Raw genomic sequence first — 19,035 nt, 5'->3', positions numbered from 1 at the left:
AACGTCCCTAAAAAGCTCCCGTGATTAACAAAGGGAAGACTGAATAGTGGCAGGAAGGTTGTGTTTTTCTGCTACTCTCACTGTCCCTAGCTGTACCTGACTGTAGGCACATAGCCAGAGTGCATTGCATTCACTACGAGGGTTTTTGTAACTGCACTTGCATCATCTCCTGTTTGTTTCATTACTCTCAGCTCCACTACAGAATGGAGTATTCAGGAGTGATTGTGTCCATCGCGCGAGTCATCTCTGTATTCCAGAAACTGACCAGAGATTCAACAGGGTTGCCAGCCATATCAGCCATAAAAACCTCCAAGGAAACACCCTGGAAACCATCCAGCTCTATCATTCTCTGGGGATCAGCCATGTTAATGGGTCCTCCACCCTTGCAGAGAGGAAAAGTAATCATTAATTTCAGCAGGAAGTGATCTGACCATAACGAAGGAACCGATTCAAAGACCACTATCCCTATGCTCAGCTATGGAATGGGGGCACAAAAAGAAATCTGGAATGTGTGGACCAATGACATGTCAGGACAGTCCCATGGTTGTCATGGAGTCCATAACAGCAGACCTCAATTACAGTGAGGTCTGTAATTGCAGACTGGCTCAATTTCAGTGCTCTCAGCATGGATGTTAACGTTCAACAACCTGGAGCACCTCAGCATTGCAACCAAGACAGCCTCTATCAGCTCAGGTATGGGGAATGTTGGTATGGACCACCAGAAGAGAGGGCAGTACAATAGTAGGATCCCCATTCTGTTCCTCTTGCCCAACAAAAGATGCAAACATTCTGGAGTAGGAAATGGACAGGGAGCCAGGAGAGAGGGTTAGAATGGCACCTCCCCTCCAGTTTACTCTGAAGCTGTACCAAGTACCTCAATGGGCACAACTGAGAAAAACTAACTCCTCCATGTTTGCCTATCCAAGTCTCGTTTGTTTGTTTATTTAGGGGACTTCTATGCCACCCCATTCGCCGAAGCCTCGGGGCGGCTCACAATCATAAATAAATAACATAATATAAAACAATATAATTTAACAGTATAAATTAAGTCGCCCTGGCCAAAGAATAAAATAAATAATATTAACAATTAAAATAACGTTTGAATAAAAAGGTCTTCACCTGGCACCAAAAAACAAATAACAGGCGGACCTCTCTGGGGAGCGCATTCCATAGATTGGGCGCCACCGCAGAGAAAGCCCTCCTCCGAGTACTCACCCTCCTAATTTCCTTCACGGAGGGTTCCCGGAGAAGGGCCTCTCCCGCTGATCTCAAGGGATGGGCGGGCATGTATTACTCCTTCAGGTAACCAGGACCCAAGCCGTTAAGGGCTTTATAGGTCATCACCAACACCTTGAATTGGGCCCGGACTTCAATGGGAAGCCAGTGAAGCTGACGGAGAACTGGAATCATGTGAACATAACACCCAGTCCCTGTCAGCAGCCTGACAGCTCTATTTTGAACCAATTGAAGTATCCGAACCGTCTTCAAGGGCAGCCCCATGTAGAGCACGTTACAGAAGTCAAGTCGGGAAGTCACCAACACGTGTGTCACTGTCACCCGGCAGTTGTACTCCAGGTAGGGGCGCAGCTGATGGATCAGCCGAAGCTGAAAGAAAGCGCTCCTCGCCACCACTGTCACCTGAGCTTCCAGTGAAAGCTCTGGGTCGAGGAGCACTCCCAAGCTGCGGACCTTGTCCCTAAGAGGGAGTGCAACCCCATTCAGGACTGGGTTCAGTTCACCTTCCCCGAAGCCCGATCCGCCAACCAACAGGACCTCCGTCTTGTCTGGATTGAGCTTCAGTTTATTGGCCCTCATCCAGCCCATTACCTCGGCCAGGCACTGGTTCAGCACAGCCACTGCCTCACCTGGATTGGTGGAAAACGAGAGGTAGAGCTGGGTATCATCAGCGTACTGATGATTCTGCAGCCCACACCTCCTGATGACCTCTCCCAGTGGTTTCATGTAGATGTTAAACAGCAAAGGGGACAAAATGGATCCCTGCGGTACTCCATGGCATAGCAGTGCCTCCGACCCCCAATCCTGCTAGCCTATCCAGAAGGATACCATGGTCAATGGTATCGAAAACCGCTGAGAGGTCCAGAAGAACCAACAGGGACGCACTTCCCCTGTCCTTCTCCCTGCACAGGTCATCGTACAGGGCAACCAAGGCAGATTCAGTACCGTACCCGGGTCTGAAGCCGGACTGAAATGGGTCCAGATAATCAGTTTCATCCAAGAGTGCTTGGAGTTGTCCCGCCACCACCCGCTCCAACACCTTGGCCAGAAACAGGATGTTGGCCACTGGTCTATAATTAGTGGCCATCTCTGGATCCAGTGACGCTTTCTTCAGGACCGGTCGGACTACCGCCTCCTTTAAAGGGGCTGGTACCGACCCTCCCTCAGAGAAATGTTAACCACTTCCAAGATTCAGGTCCCAATCCCGTGCTTGGCGTTGTTAATTAACCAAGATGGGCAAGGGTCCAATAGGCAAGTGGTGGAACGTACTTGTCCAAGCACCTTGTCTACATCATCAGGCCGCAATAATTGAAATTCATCCATTAATTTTGGACCAGACGGCGACACTGGTATCTCCCCAGAAGCCTCTGAATCACTAGTAGAGTCTAGCTCGTGAAGAATCTGAGCGATTTTCTCCCTGAAATGCTTGGCAAAGTCGTCACAGCGGGCCTTCGAGGGTGGAACCAGATCTTTCTTAGGGCCAGGATGGACCAGCCCTTGTACCACCCCAAAAAGCTCTGCCAGACAGCATTTTGAGGAGGCAGTGGAAATGGAGAAGAATTTCTTTTTCACTGGCCTCGCCAGCACAGCATAGGCTTGATAATGGGCTCTTAAGTGTGTTCGGTCAGATTCATCCCGTGATCTCCTCCACCTAAATTCTTCTGGCAGTTAAAGAAACACCTAGAGAGCTGAGGGCAAGCAGATGGGAAACTATCAGGCCTGTGGTTGTGAGAAATGCTGGAATACAGCACAGTTGTTAATTGTATAGGTGTGTTTCTCAGGATTATGGCCTGAGTGAACCTGCAAGTGCTCACAGAACCAGGAACACCTTTGTGGGCATTTGTAGGAAACATCTGCAGAACAATTACACAGTGCAGCTGGAGACTGTGAAGACCAGCATAAAAGGCTTCCCAGCACTGCTGCTCCTTGCATGCAAGTTGCCCTGGTGACTTGTTGTGCCCTGGCCTCTGCATTGCCATGCCTTGTTCAAGCCCTGCTCCAGTTCATACCTGTCTCGCTGCAGCCCTCGCAGCAATGTCTCTCTGGTAAACTGACCCTATAACTGTGCTCTGAGTCTCTCTCTCTGTGTGTGCAAAATCAGACTGCTCCTCTCTGTGCCTTTTGCCTGGACCTGCTAACTTGCCTTAACCTCTGGCCCATAGTAAGCTTCAGACTCAGCTTGTGCTTACGCTCTGGACCCGGTGTTCTGCCCTTTCCTGCTGCCCCCCATGGCCCAGCCCTCACACTGGTCCCCTTACCCTCTTCCCAACACTGTACTCCCTGTTCCGATCACCACAGTAACTCATCTTCACAGGCCTCCCCACTTAGTCCCATGACCCCCCTCCCCAGCACCTACTCAAGCTCTGTGAAGGGAGAGCAAGGCCCTGACCCCGAGGACTCTAAAAACAACAGTCTACAATAATTGACTAGGATGTGTAGGGGATTGCCCTTGCAGACCACTGAAGTGACTCCCCCCAAAGGGGTGACTTGCTCATGTTTCATAGGCAGATAAGATCAGCTGAGAATCAAACCCAGGTGACAGGTGCTTGCAAATCAAACAGGCTTTGGGGTAGGTTCTGTCCATTTACCAGTGATGGAACTTCTTTCAGGGAGAAAAAAGCTCCAGTTAAGCCAACAAGATCAGCAAGGGCAAAAGGCTGACAGGAAGGTAAAGAGGCTGGTGTGATGGTCAAGGGGCTAACAAGGTGCAAAAGTAGTATCTATTAAGGCAAGTAAAGGGAATGTGTTCTTTGAAAGGCATGCCCACTCCTTACCTCCTAAGCATGGACGAGAATCCTTTCGCTACATCATTGCATTAGTTCACAAAGAACCTGTTTGTATAATTCTGCTCTATGGAATCAGTATCTTCTGAATTGGTCATACTCACTCATGGAGATCAGTAAGCACTGTAGTAATGATAAACCTGTGACATCATAATTGATGGAGATTGGCACTGAGTTTCTTATATTAAGGTTCAGCTTGCAAACACAGATTGGAGAGGTGGACTATCTGATATTGACATTGTGTTAGATTTATATTTTAGCTTTTAATTATTTAAATATCAGAACCACAGAATCACTTCTTCATTGGCTCAAGTAAGAAAGAGTTGATAATTGAATACTAAGAAATTGCTACTTTGCAACAGTACTGCAAATGTTGGCTCTGTTGTAAGGCAGAAATGAAGATTTTGAAAATGAACTTTCTGTTAAGTTAAAGATGGAGTTTTTCTTTGGTGCACACCTGTAACAATGTACATCTTATAGGCTATTAGCCTTTGATGTTGTGGGAATCATGCAGTGGGAAACAGACCTAAGTATTCTTATTGCTCTTGAGGCATTTCAGATTCTCAATTTGTTCAAACTTTCATCTTTACAATCAATTTACTTGATTTGTGCCATAAATGAGTATATATGAAGTAATTGGATGGTTGCACTGAGCTATCTAAAGACTGCTCATACTAAGAACTGCTGGATTTCCTTTAGCAGTTAACTAACAATACAGTTGGGATAGATAATGATTTTGTCATTTTCTTTTCACTACACTTTTCAATTAAGAGCAGATTATTTCTGCTTGAAAAGTATGTTGTGCTGCTTCTCCAAAGTCACAAAAGCAACATCAGGGAAGAGGTTTAGTGGGTGTTTGAGGGTGGGGAGAGGAGGACACCAGTGCTGCCAAGGTATAATTTATCCTGGCTGCACCTCAGCCTCCTTCCCTCCCACTGCAGTTAGTTGAAATTGGTTATGTTGTTGTTTTGCAGGGCAGGAATGGTTGCTTCTTCACTCCTGCCTCCCTCTATAAGATGTCCATAATCCTCCTTGTTCAGAGTCCCAAACAAATATGCCTGAAATGCAAAAACAGGTGACAGACATGAAAACAGAAGTTTGCTTGTGAAATTACTTCTTGGTAAGAACAACTATGTATTTGAGAGAAATGTTGAGGGCTTTAAATAGGGTCTTCCACAATAAAAAAGAGGGGGGTGTATCTTAGATCAGGAGCATTTGCTACTCCTTTGAATACAACCTACCTTATATATCAAAACTTTGAGTCTTAGTGTAGTTGCATCATGTTGGCTTTTTAAAACAAAACACATGGTGGTGGTTTTTATGACCTGTCAGTAGTGTCATATAAAAGCCTTGTTTTTCAATCCTACTTTGCAACAAAAACCATACCTAAGTATTACAGGGATTCTTTAGCCCCAGAAGCTTCAACATTCTTTGCTGGAATGTTAAGTTCTAGGGCCTGCCAGCAGCTGCAGCCAGTGGGTGACCTGGGCCAGCTGAGACATTCACCATGGCTGAAGGCAGGGCAGCAGTGTAGCAGAAACAGATGCCTTATCAAATGCTGTCTCTTCTAACAGCTGTCTCTTCTATTGTGCTATCACTCTTTGAGGTTGGTTGGGGGTGGTTTACCCCACTAGGGGTTGCACTGTGCAGGGAACTAAGTGAAAGCTTGGCTTAGAATTGAATTTTCTTTTTAGTTAAGGAGAGGAAAGTATTTATGAGGCACTCTGACATAATTCAGTGGCATCCAGTAGGCAACTGACTTTCTGTTCCAATTATTTTTCCTGCATATTTTAACAGTTGTTTATCCCACATACCATTTATAGATGACTTAGAAATAAATATATTGCTGGCCATATGTTTCATTTAACCCTTTAGTTAACTGTATGTGTATGCATTTAAGCTGTAGTTGTGTTTCTGAAGATTAGAAAAAATTGCAGACAAAAAATTAGTGGAGAACAAATTCTCCTTACTTTGCAGGCAGCTTCTTAAAGGTCATCATGTGATTGTGTTGGGTAACAAGTTCATGCATGTATATCAAATACAGTTTTTCCCTTTAAAATATTTTAAAGCAAAGGACTAAATGTTGCTGTGTTGCTGCTTGAAAGTTTCTTTAAAAGGAAAAAAAAGTGTTTAAAGCACACATGTGGCCCTCGTATACCTAACACTATGCTCATGTATTTTGTGTTTGGATATCAGTACTAGAGCAGAAAGTACCTTGTGAGAAGCAGTCCTTATTTCTCAGTTAAAGGAGTTAATGAGTGAACATTAGCACCCTACATACAATAGATCTTATTAATGCAATGGCAAATCAGTTTCTACAATCACATAAACATAACCTGCAGGATCAGCAGAGTATCTGCTTCTGTTTAGAGCTCTGTTTGCATCTTTCTGCATTAACTCTTAACCATTTTTTCTCTCTTTTATTTACATTGCACTCAAGTTTCCCTGGTATAAAAGATTTGCAGGTGCAAATATGTCCTGCCTTCATTAACTTCCCCTCCCCTTTTAAATTTATGTGATTTCAATTTTCCTTCCCTGTACTGTTAATTAGGGGATCCTCTAATCAGTACCATTATCACAGTGGTATTCATGTTTAGGAAAGCTGCTAAACAAATGCTTGCAAAATTGCTAAATGGCTAATTAATGTCTGTTAATTAAGAAAATTGCTCATGGTAACAAACCGTGCCATTGCTGGCAGCAGCTAGAAGGCGAACACTTGTTGAAATTACTAACATGGCAGGTATAGAACATCTGTTCCTCTGCTTTTCCTGAAGTGTGTAGCTGCTTCTCATAATGTACTTACAAGTCTTGTTTGCTTTCCAGACCAATTACAATTCTGTTCTTATTTTAGGGGTGGGGGGAATTGCACAGGGAACATATGTATATCAGAGTGTGAATTTGGGTTCTGAAACACAGTTGTTTAAAATGATTGTCTTTTCAAGAAGGGGAGGGAATTAATACGGTGTTTGATCCACCAAATCCAGCATTACTACATTGCAGCTGGAAAACTACACAAACCACTTTTTTAAAATCTTAAGGCACCTATAGTATCTTTTTTTCCCCCCAAAATAAATTTACTTACATCATTAGATATTTTATCTTGGTGAACAATCACAGTTAGGATTTCAAAAGGATTCTAGTCTTGCATATGCAGACATTTTTAAAAACGTGAGGACTATCATCCTGCTGTCGCTGCTAACTTTCCAGTTATGGAGTTCTGTCTGGCGGAAACATGGGAGCAATCTTTTAAGCAAGATTTTTCTCATAAACCTTCCTGTTGTACCAAATTCTTGACCCTTTTATCAAGTGAAAGCACAAAGTAATCTTGCTAATCTGGTAGGAAAAGTATCGTGGCTACCCAAGTTTTGAATGCATTTTTTAACCAGTTAACCAAATACATTCGATGATGCCGCCCTGGGGAATATTAAGACAAAGAATACATTGTAGCAGAACCAGTTTTTGTTTAATTTCTGGAAGCTGTTTTGTCCAAACCCATATCACAATCTATACAGCCATAGCAAATGTTTCAGTTTTGTTTACTCAAATAATTAGAATAAAGCATGTATTAATGCAGACAGATGCCAGGGCACAGTTGGTGGACATGTTGCTTGTCTGTGGTGCCATGTGTGCAACTACCAGAGTGAGACTAGACGAGGCTATTTCTTTTAGATATTTTGGAGATGATTATGTTAATTGAGATCACAGTTTGCATTTATTAAGGTACAGCAATGAAAATGTTTGCTTGCAGATTATGTGTTCCCACACGTTGCACCTATTTTAGTTTGTCCATGGAACAGTGGAGCTCTAGCACTGAGTCAGGCTGCCTTTCCAGCAGTCCAGACACTGCAAATGCCAGAGGTCACAAGTGCTGTCAGTCACACAGAATTCTAGGACAGACTTGAAAATAAGATGTGGATAAATAATGTCACATTGTCAATTACCATCTGGTTTTAATTCCTTTCAAGAAATTACACTTGCAATTTCAAGCTCTTTCGTAGAGCCACAGCTACTAGAAAACCAAGTTTTAGGAAAATTTTAACAGATCCAGGTGCTTCAGATATATTTCCCAACCCCTTTCTCCCATCTTTCTTGGGTTATAGTCACTCTTCTAATGTGCTTGACAGTTATTGATTTCTCCCCTCATCCCCACATTTTTTAAAAAGTTTGCTATGTGTAGAAAACAACCCTTTCGTTCCCTGTGAAGATTCACCAAGTTATCCTATTAAGCCAGCTCTTTTCCTGCACATTCATGTGCCTTACCTATAACCACGTTTTACTATCTAACCTCACAGGGACCGCCTGGCTCTCAGCCCTCGCCACACGCACAGCCTCCACCTCACAACCCCAACAGCATGATGGGACCCCACAGTCAGGTAAAGATCTTGCAGGGCACTGCTATGATATTTGTGTTCTGTGTGAACTCTTTAAGCATGTGGGAGCCACACTCTTCTGCTAATTAACTATTTACAGCTCCAGTGTAGATCGTGGAGCTTTGTGGATTTATATCTACTCAAGTTATGGGCCCCGATATTGATTTCATTCCACATCATTCCACCTCCACTAGGAAGCCTGTTTCTATTAGCTGTATTTGTTCCATTGACATTAGATTAGAATGTAGCTTTCAATTTCAGACATGCTAATTTATGTACAAATATCATTTTTAATTCTTTTTTATGAACAGTATTAGACATTCATTATGTGGTTTAAGTACTTGTCTTCTACTTGTCATTGGTATATTTAAAACCCTCCCCTCCCCAAACTTCACTTTCATTTACCAATCTATGAAAAAAAGACTGTTCAGTTGGTATGCTCCTTGTGCTAATTTTAGCAGCTGTATCTGATAGTGTCAACATTCATTAAGCTATCTAATTATTTTTTAAAAAGTCTCTGGCAACAAAGGCCAGAGACTTAAGAGTCTAAGTATTTCTTACTTACAAGCATTTAGTTTTGTTTAAAGAATTGTTTCTCTGTAAATGTATGGATTTGAATTACAAGTTGTATGAAATACAGTATATTAAATCTTTCATCTAGTCAATCTGGAGTGTGCCTTAGAATTGTTCTGTTAATCAAAGCATATGTGTGTAAAATAAGGGAAAACACAATCAGTTTAGATATTTGAGGTGCAGCTGCAAGGAAGTGGCTATAGTGTTTACTTTCACTTTTGAGTGTACATTGCCACTGAACTAATTTTATATACTTACAGCCTTTTATGTCACCAAGATATGCAGGAGGTCCCCGGCCCCCCATCAGAATGGGAAACCAGGTATTGTATTTCTCATATCTTCATGTCAATGTATTTTCTAAAGCACAGTTCAGGCTTAGATGTACATGAATGAAAGGAAAAAACTTTTAACATTGAGGTTGTAGCAAGTTTTGACAAAACCTTCTCCTTCCTTCCTCAAAAGTTATTTTAAGCATGCTTAATCTCAGGTAGCATTTTCCTGGCAAGAACACAAAAGCATAAATGAAGTAAATAATGGGAGCTTGGAGGCTGAAAAATGAACTTTCTATAGTCAGCTTCCTGCTTGGTTTTTTTAAGCACACCTCCTGCCCCAAAAAACTCACATTCCCATTGAATGTTAGATTCTTTGGAAGACTATCTCAGCAAACCATCGTCATCTCACGGGATTATTGTAAGAGACTACAACACAAGAAAAGTCTTGTTGAAAGGCATATTGAATACAGTGTTTTGTTCTGACGGTGGTCAGATGCCTACAAGAGGCCTACAAGCAGGGCATGAGGGCAATAATCTTCTCCTGTTTTTCATTGCCAGTGATTGATATTCAGGATCATGCTGCCTCTGATCCTAATATAGCTTCCTAATCAGTGTCCATTGCTAGATTTGTCTTCCATATCTGCTCGTTATATGAATTGCAAAAACAACAAGCCGGTATTAGTATGATGGTGTCTTTTAAATGTGGTTCTAATGCACTCATACTGTCTTGTGGTTTGAAAGTAGTCTTGTCAGTACTGAAGTATGGTTGAAAACTGGGTTCTTCTCTCTGTTTATTACATGTGTGGCCCGTGCCTGCATGGAGCCTCACTAGGGAAGCTTCTGTAGTAGAAGAGTCTTTAGTGGGAAGCCTTCTCCACTATCTAGGATGCATGTCCTTAGTGGGAGCCCACTTATTCCATCAGTTCTTCTTTGACCACCATTGTTGTTGCTTTGCAAGGAGCTTCTCTTACCTGTTTGAGAAAGTTAGCACACTTATTGCAGAGCTTTGGTTTATTCTTCACTTTTTGTCTTTTCTTCTATCATTTCTGTTTTAATTTTCTTTTTGTTTGTGATCCATGGACTGCACTAGCGCATTGTGGCATATGACCCTGAAGGCCCTCTTTTGCAAATGTGTTAGGTGCAGTAGCAAGCTCCCACCAACAGTTGGGCGCTCTCTCTGTTTTGTTTGAGAAAAGATCTACTGGCTGAGGATTTTCATCTAAACATGGACTTTTTCTGTCTGTATACACATATTGGATTCTACCTTATATTGATCTTCTAGAAAGCATAAGTCCATGAACAAGAGGGAATTCACAAGTCAGTTGTGACCCATGCAGTATCACTATAAAGGTCCATTCCCAGCTTCACACATTCATAAACTTTAAACATAAGAAATATGCCAAGCACTGTGATGAGAGGTTGCTTATGCAGGGAGTAACTGTAGACTCTTTTCTGGAAAAAGGCTCTGATTTTCTTGGTCTCATGCATGCATATTAGAATCATTCCCTGAGAGACTAGCTTTCTGGTGGTGGTTTTGTAGTTTACTTTTTGCCCTGGTTTTTAGCAATCTTCCATACATTTTGTTTCAACACGGGTGCTTTTAGTAGACCCATGAAGTGCTCATAAGGTTGATGACATCTTAAGGATGTAAGCTCTATTCTACATAATTATTTCCAGAAGAATGATGTAGTCATCATGAGGAACTTCAGTTTCCCTAACATATGCTAGGAGACAATTACTGCCAAACTTGGCCCCTCCAAGAGATTCCTGACATGTATTGCCAACAACTTTCTTCAGCAGAAAGTAGAGGAAGGTATGAGAAGATCAGAAATCCTCAATTTTTAATACTAACAGAGGTGGCCTGATGGACAAAATAACAGCCATGGGAGCACTGGGGAAAAGTGACCATGTGATACTTGAATTCTCAGTTATAAAGGAGTCAGAAGGTAAATGCAGCCATACACACATCCTAAACTTCAAGAAAGCCAAATTTAACTAACTCAAAAAAATAAGTGAGATGTCATGGCAACTCACTCTTAGGGAAAGGGAGTCCAAGAGGGATGGGAAATCTTGAAAAAGAAGATTCTCCAAACAGAACTATGAACAATTCCAACAAGAAAAAAAAAAGTAGAAGACAACAGAGGAAGCCCATATGGGTCTACAACAGGGGTCTCAAACTCGCGGCCCGCGGGCCAATTGCCAGGACGGGTGGGGCACTTGGGAGGGGCCCTGCGGCCTTCAAAGCGCCAGCGGCGCCAAGGCCAGCCTCCAGGAGCAACATGGGATGAGCGGCCCACCACCACCGTGGTAGTGAAATACTTGATGCGGCCCAACCTCACCCAGACTCTACTTCCAGCGGCCCCCAGGTAAGTTGAGTTTGAGACCCCTGGTCTACAAAAAGTTGAGTGACAACCTAAAAGAAAGAAAAAGGAAGGAGGTGGAAACAGGGCCAGGCCACGAAGGAAGTATATAAACAAATAGCAAGGAACTGCAGGAATTGCATCAGGAAGGCTAAAGCAGGAAATGAACTAAGAATAGCAAGGGATGCTAAGAACAACAAAAAAGCTTTCTTCAGATACATCCATACCAAAAGATGTGTGAAAGAGAAAGGTGTCCAGCAACTTAAAGTGGGTGGCAGAGTGATACAAAACAACAAGGAAAAGGTGGAGGTGCTCAATTCCTACTTTGTCTCAGTCTTCTACAAGAAAGTCTACAACAAAGAGGAAGTACAAGCTGAAAGTGAGAGATGGCAGCCCAAGATTGACAGAAAAATGGTCAAGGAATATCTAGATGGAATCAACACATTCGACTCTCCAGGGCCCAATGAACTCCATTCCAGGGTCATAAAAGAACTAGCAGAGAAACTCTAAGAACCGCTGGCTATTATCTTCAATAAATCCTGGAAAAAAGTGCCACATGACTGGAGAAGGGCTAATGTCATCCCCATCTTCAAAAGTGAGGGAAAAGATGAACCTGGGAACTAGAGACCACATAGTGTGACATTAATCCCTAGAAAAATTCTGGAGCAAATTATTTAAAAATCAGTCTGCAATCACATCAAAGAAAATGAAATGATTAATAAAAGCCAACATGGATTCATCAAAAATAAATCCTGTCAGACTAATTTAATCTAATTTTTTACTGGGTAACTACCCAAACAGAGGAAACACTGTGAACATAATCTACCTTGACTTTAGCAAAGCTTTCCACATAGTGCCCCACAACATTCTGATAAGCAAATTAGCAAAAACTGGACTAGATGGAAAATCTAGTACCATATTTTTCGCTCTATAAGATGCACCTGACCATAAGACGCACCTAGTTTTTAGAGGAGGAAAACAAGAAAAAAATATTCTAAATCAAATGGTTTACTAAACTATTTAATAAACTATAACAGAATACAGTAATACCGTATTTCAACCTTGTAAAGTGAACAGCAGTCAACAGTGGCATTAAGAACCATCATCACTGTCATTAACAAAAGAGAGACTTTAAACCCTACCTCACAGGGTTGTTGTTGTGGGGATAAGATGGAGGAAGAGAATGATGTAAGCTGCCTTGAGTCCTTTGAGGAAAAAGGCAGGATATAAATCGAAATCGAAGTTTGAGTACTCTTCTAGTTTTCGTGGAACCCATAGAACTCATCATCACTAGAGTCAGAATTTATGAAGCTCTGTTGCTCACAATCACTGACATCACTTTCTTAGTCAGTAGTGGAATTATTGAAGGAATCCACAATCTACACCAGTTATACAAGAGCTGCTGCAGACAATTTAATAACAAATCTAAAAAAGCCAGTAATGTCCACGCTGCCCTACTAGTAAATAATAGAAAAAAACTTCTGACAAAAAATGAGATATTGTACGGTAAATCAAACACGCAGCGAACTAAGTAGCCTTTGAAGAATAAACTTCATACACGAAGGTAATGCTGTTCAAATATCCACTGATCCTAAAAAAAATGTGTCTGATCAACTAACAGAGAACTGATCCATGGAAAGCTTCCTGATAAACACATGCACATTCCCCATCACTTCCCCATGGGCTTCATTAAGAGACGGGTTGCCATTTGAAAACACACACTGACCTGTGATTAACAGCTCTCACCTGCGCCGGAGGAGGGGGGTGGAGCAGGGCGCGCCGAACGCGTGCCGGCCAGGTGGTGCCACGTGGGGCCGGCAGCATGCTGGCGGTGGTCTTCCGCGCAGCGGCAGGTCTTCCCAGGCGGTGGGGGTGAGCAGTCCGTCTCTTCGTACGGCCGGCGGGTTAAAGCCCTCCTCCTCCGCACCCCTCCCCCTGAGCGGCACAGCTCTCACCTGTGCCGGGGGGGGGGGCAGCGGAGCAGAGCACGCCAAGCACGTGCCGGCCAGGTGGTGCCACGTGGTGCAGGCGGGCCGGCAGCATCCTGGGTGTCGGGCACACACACATTTGCTCTATAAGACGTACAGACATTTCCCCTTACTTTTGAGGGGGAAAAAAGTGCATCTTATAGAGCGAAAAATACAGTAGGTGGATCCAAGATTTGCTGCTAAATCAGACACAGAGTGCTCATCAATGGCACCTTCTCAAATTAGATGGAGGTAACTAGTAGGGGGTCACAGGGTTCAGCCCTAGGCCTAGTGCTTTTCAACATCTTTATTAATGATTTAGATGAGGAGGTTCAAGGAAAAGTAATCATATTTGCAGATAATACAATACTGGGTGGAATAGTGAAAACCCTAGAAGGACAGAATGAAGATCCAGGGTGATCATGATAAACTTGAATGCTAGGTTGAAAGTAGCAAAATGAGATTCAAGGACAAGTGCCAAGTCTTCCACGTAAGAAAAAGAAACCAAATACATCAATAGTAGATGGGGAATACATGGGTCAACAGAGCTGAAAAAGGAGTTATTGTGAACAACAGGCTAAATATGAGCCTACAATGTGATGCAACTGCAAAAAAGGACAAATGCTATTTTGGGCTACCGTAATAGAAGTATTACTTCCAAATTACAAGAAGTAGTAGTTCCCCTATACTCCTCACTCAGACCTCATCTGGAATACTGTGTCCAGTTATGGACACCAAGAATTAAGATAGATGCAGAAAAATTAGAAAGGGTCCAGAAGAGGACAACAAAAATGATCTAGGGTTTGGAAACTGCCCTATAAGGGGATACTGAGAGAACTAGGCATATTTGGCCTTGAGAAGACTGAGTGGGGACATGATATCTCTCTATAAGTACCTCAGAAGCTGTCACAAAGAGGAAAGTCAAGATCTTTCTTTGCTGAGAATGTAGGACACGGAATAAGGAACTCAAGTTTCGACAACCCAGATTCAGTCTAGATACTGGGAAAAGTTTCCTCACTGTCAGAGCAATATGACAGTGGAGCCAGTTGCCTTGAGAGGCTGTGGGCTCTCTCACACTAGAAACATTCAAAAGAAACTGGACAATCATCTGAGTGGGATGGTATAAATTGGTAACCTGCAATAGCAGGGGGTTGGACCCAATGACCACCTTGACCCATTCCAACCCTACTATTCTATGATTCTATGAAAAAGGTAAAGCATGAGAATGCTTGCTGGGAAAGAGTATGTGCTGCTCCAAGCACAGATGTAAAAATGTTAAAACAAGCAAACTTTATGATATGGGGCAGTACCATATCTGCCTGTGCACTGGTGGGACTGGCCATTAGAGGTAGGAAGAGTTAGTGGTTTTTAAAATACTAAGAAACTAAAAGAAATGTGTATTTGGAATGTGGCAGCAGAGTGTCTGGAAAAACCTCTCTCAGTCTGAAAATAACCATTTTCTTTAATTTCTAGGCTTCCTTTAGAAAGGGTGAACTCTTGATTTTGGTAGAGGTGGCTCTCATTGGAGTCATGGAATAAACAGGAGCACAATATAGGTTACTGCCTATGGTGGTCAACTGCTATCAGTGGACATATTGAAAATTTTGACCTTCTTACAATTTCTTCAGTATCTAAGGTTACCAACTACTCCCATCTTGAACAGTGATGTTGTCTCCTAGTTGAACAAAGAGATCTATTTTTTTTTTCAAATTAAGAAAATGGTGGATATTGAACGCTTGCCTACAATTTGTCTCTTCAAGGGAAATGTATCTGTTTTCTCCCCTGTGCTATCGATATGGTAGAAGGGATATGATGAACTTGAAAGAAAAGGAAAATTAAGAATTCTAGAAAATAAACATTTTAATACTGTTTAATACTGTGTCTGTTTAGTAAAATAGAAACCTAGTGAACTTGTTGATGGAATGTCTATTCCATTGGCAAATAAACAATTCTAATATAGTTACACAACACATTTTCCAAGTATATACCTTAGAATTATATTAGCATCACTAACATTTCATTCAAGCATCTTCATTCTGAGACTCAGGCTATGAACAAATGATAACTTTTCCAGAAACTAGAAGATATGAGACATGCATGAAAAGCATGGTAGAGCCATTGTTGCCAGCAAATATATGCATTTGTTTTTCTCTCCTGTTGCAGAAGTCTGGTCAAGCAAGTTTTGCAGGTTTTTGGAGCACTCAGAGTGTCACATAACTGGTTTGACCAGAGACCCATAGCAGGACAAGAATGGTTTTGTAATGCAACCTTTGAGTCCTCCCCTCTGCAAAAAGATTAAAAAAATGGATTGGACCCAGACTTAGTCGTACTCAAAGTAGGCCAACTGAAACTAATGGAACTACTCTTAAGTAACAAGGGCTGATTTCAACCCCACATCCTCACTTTTCAGATATACAACAACGGGGCAGTCCTTTTGTCTTAAATGCATGCTGTTTACCAGTGTCACTATAAGCATAGTTTGGATTAGACAAATCTCCATGGTCCAACATGCAGTAAGAGTAACAATTTCTCTTACATAGTCTTCTGTTACATAGTTTGTAATTAGGATCATAATATGAATTAATATAAATCATGGCAGGAAAGTATCCTTTGCCAAGCTAGATAACTTTCTGATGGTGCTTTTCAGACATCACCCACTGAAATGCTGCACCTGTGGCCGGGCACTGTGATTCTCCTCTGTTTTACAGTAGTCTTCCCCAACCCGGTGTTTCCTGCTGCTTTGCACTTCAGCTACTTGAAGTTCAAAGCATTCATCTTGAAATATTTCTGTATTTTTCAGATGCCTCAATTTTTCTTTTTTAACTTCTTTTTTCCTATCAGTACAGCAAATACCTGCACCATGCATTTTGTAGCAATTGTTGCTTTACCACATTTTCAAATTCTGTTCTGTCAATTATTTATGAAGTAATGGAAAAATTGTTAAAAGAAAAAAAGAGTAAATTTGTTTTACTGTTCTTTAACGTATGCATTGTGCAATTTCAGGGAAGATTATAATTGGCAAATAACCCTTCCCAAATGTTGGCAATCAAAATAAGAATTGATAATATCCAAGGAGTATTCAGACAGTTGGCACAGCCAATTGCCTATCCCAGAGAAACTCTCTAAGCTGCTGTAAACTCACAGTAAAACGGCTTGCCCTATCCTGGTGCTCTCCAAATACGTTAGAGTTAGCTCCCATAATTCCAACAACTGTGCTGGTTGAAGGCTGCTTTACAGCATGAAAAGCATGATTTCTGGAAGCACTCGTGGACTGTATAAAAGGAAGGCTTGTTATCCAGAGTAGGTGGGAGCATATGAGATTAGCTATTGCTTCAGCAAATCCTCATTCACTAAGGTAATCTGGGGGGTAAAGGGCATTTAAAGGGTAAGAAACAAGTGAAAAAGCAAGCTTCTCTGCTTTGTTTTATTTTCTTTCCACCCCCAGCCCTGCATCTATGTCTGTTTCTGCTATTGACTTGGAGGGAGGTGTACTTAGAGCAACCTGGAGGAGGGATTTTCAGGGAAGAACCACTGGCAGGGCAAAGATCAAACACCACCATTCCACCAACGAATTCTGCCCTGCAAATGCTTGCAAATTTAGTTTTATAAGACAAAACTTGTGGTCTGGGAGATTTGGTCCATCACATCTAGAGGACACCAGGTAAAGAAAGGCTTGTTTAAATGATACAAACTCTCTGGAAAATTAACTCCTATCTCTACCATGCCTAGAGAATTTATTTTATGAGGCAATAATAAATAAATCTCCTTGAAGACTGATGCTTCTGAAATTGACTATTCCGTTGTCAAACAGAAAGAACCTTTTGACACACACACACTCACTCACTCACTCCAGTTGCTGAAGCTTATATAGCAAAGTAACTATGGTAATCTTTCTGTGTATTTGCAAATATCAATTTTTCCATTTTTTTTCTTTCTTTCTAGCCTCCAGGGGGTGTTCCTGGTACACAGCCCTTGCTGCCCAACTCAATGGACCCCACACGACAACAAGGTACGCTTAACTGCAGGTGTTCTTCCCTCTTGGCTCTCTTAGTAATACATTTACTCTTCTGTAATAATGCAGCATCTTCTCTTTTCTCTTACTAGGGCATCCTAACATGGGAGGGCCAATGCAAAGGATGAATCCTCCCCGAGGAATGGGACCCATGGGTCCGGGTCCACAGGTAAAACCTGGGCAGAGCATTTATACCCTGTCCAGTGCCAAATAATGTGCTTGATACTTTATAATGTTAGAGAGCAAAACATCATAAAAGCAGTCTCTGGGGCCTTGAAGAACTAGGAGTACTTCCATCCTCCCAGACCCTTTTTCTCCCTACCATTAGTGATAATGCATTTTACATTAGTGTGTTTACATGTGTCTGGAAATATCCCACCTTCCAACATCCTAGTTATGCCTTCATAAGTGAACATCCTTATGTCACGTACTTCATGTGCTCATGTACCCCCACCTTCCATCTTTGCTCTTTAGTCCAAATGCACAAACTTTTATTTAATTGGGCTTTTGTCAGGAATGAATCTTCCAACTCAGCTTGATAACCTTTGAGGAGTAGGGAGGAAGGGGTGGGGAGATTACAGGTATAATGCTGTATGTATTTCAAAACACATTATTTAATAATTAAATGTGCTGCAATCTATTCTGCTTTTATTTGTTTCATTCTTTATATGAGGGGCAGATAATCTATGGCTTTCATCTTGACTGCACAGCTGTACTGTTGATTTGTTGGGGGAGGCTGTTTTCTGGGGTGCTTGGCTTCCATACTTTACTACATGCTACAGGAGTAATTCAGGAGGAATAAATAAGAGTAGGACAGTTGTGATATTTGCATTTCTCAGATGCATTCCATGGGCCAATTGTTGCCAGTATCTGCTTTATACAGTTCTGACTTGATTGGAGAAATCTGGATAGCTTTGAAGGAAGAGCCCTTGATTGTGAATATCTAGTCTTGTTTGCACAACATAAGAGCCACTGTGGGTTAACTCACAGTGAGGCTGCAGCAGTATAGGGCATATGCAGCCTGCATATTCAGCTGCACATGTACTGTGTCATGCAAGGAGTGTGGGTTATGCAAAACTTAAGCAACCTTTGCATAATCCATGGTCTTGTTTTAGGGTTATGTAACAGTTGTTTAACCCTCACAGAAACCATGCTTACCACATTTACACAACATGACAATGACCAACTGGAGGTTGGATATGAAAACTGGCTTCCACAGCCATGATGAAGTGCAGTGTGACATGAGAAACTGATCAATTATTTCTGTTTGAGGATCCAGTATTCTGCTAGGACTTAATTCTCCAGGCCAGCTGTTCAAAATATTGTAAAGCACAATTCCAAAGTTCATTTAGTGACAAGAGGTGAAAGATCCTCTTTTGACATCTCACCCAATTAACTTTTTGTTTGCATCTTGGTTGTATCAGGTTGAGGTGGAATATGTTAATTTACTTATTGTAGTGCT

General features: G+C 41.9%; 1 protein-coding gene across 6 annotated transcripts in view; it reads left to right on the top strand.

Moving 5' to 3' along the window:
* Window positions 1-19,035, top strand: part of SSBP3 (single stranded DNA binding protein 3) — a 217,085-nt gene that overhangs the window by 184,117 nt on the left and 13,933 nt on the right. For 2 of the 6 annotated variants that reach the window (XM_044430017.1, XM_044430016.1), the window contains exons 6-9: window positions 8,312-8,392; window positions 9,223-9,282; window positions 17,504-17,570; window positions 17,666-17,742. In XM_044430017.1, coding sequence (XP_044285952.1) covers window positions 8,312-8,392; window positions 9,223-9,282; window positions 17,504-17,570; window positions 17,666-17,742 — 285 coding nt within the window. The remainder of the gene's footprint in view (window positions 1-8,311; window positions 8,393-9,222; window positions 9,283-17,503; window positions 17,571-17,665; window positions 17,743-19,035) is intronic. The other 4 variants (XM_044430019.1, XM_044430018.1, XM_044430020.1 and 1 more) reach the window with 2 other exon arrangements.

This window comes from Varanus komodoensis, unplaced genomic scaffold, assembly GCF_004798865.1.
Source record: "Varanus komodoensis strain SLA01 unplaced genomic scaffold, ASM479886v1 scaffold20_1, whole genome shotgun sequence".
NCBI classification, from domain to species: Eukaryota; Metazoa; Chordata; class Lepidosauria; order Squamata; family Varanidae; genus Varanus; species Varanus komodoensis.
This window is presented reverse-complemented; position numbering and strand designations above follow the sequence as displayed.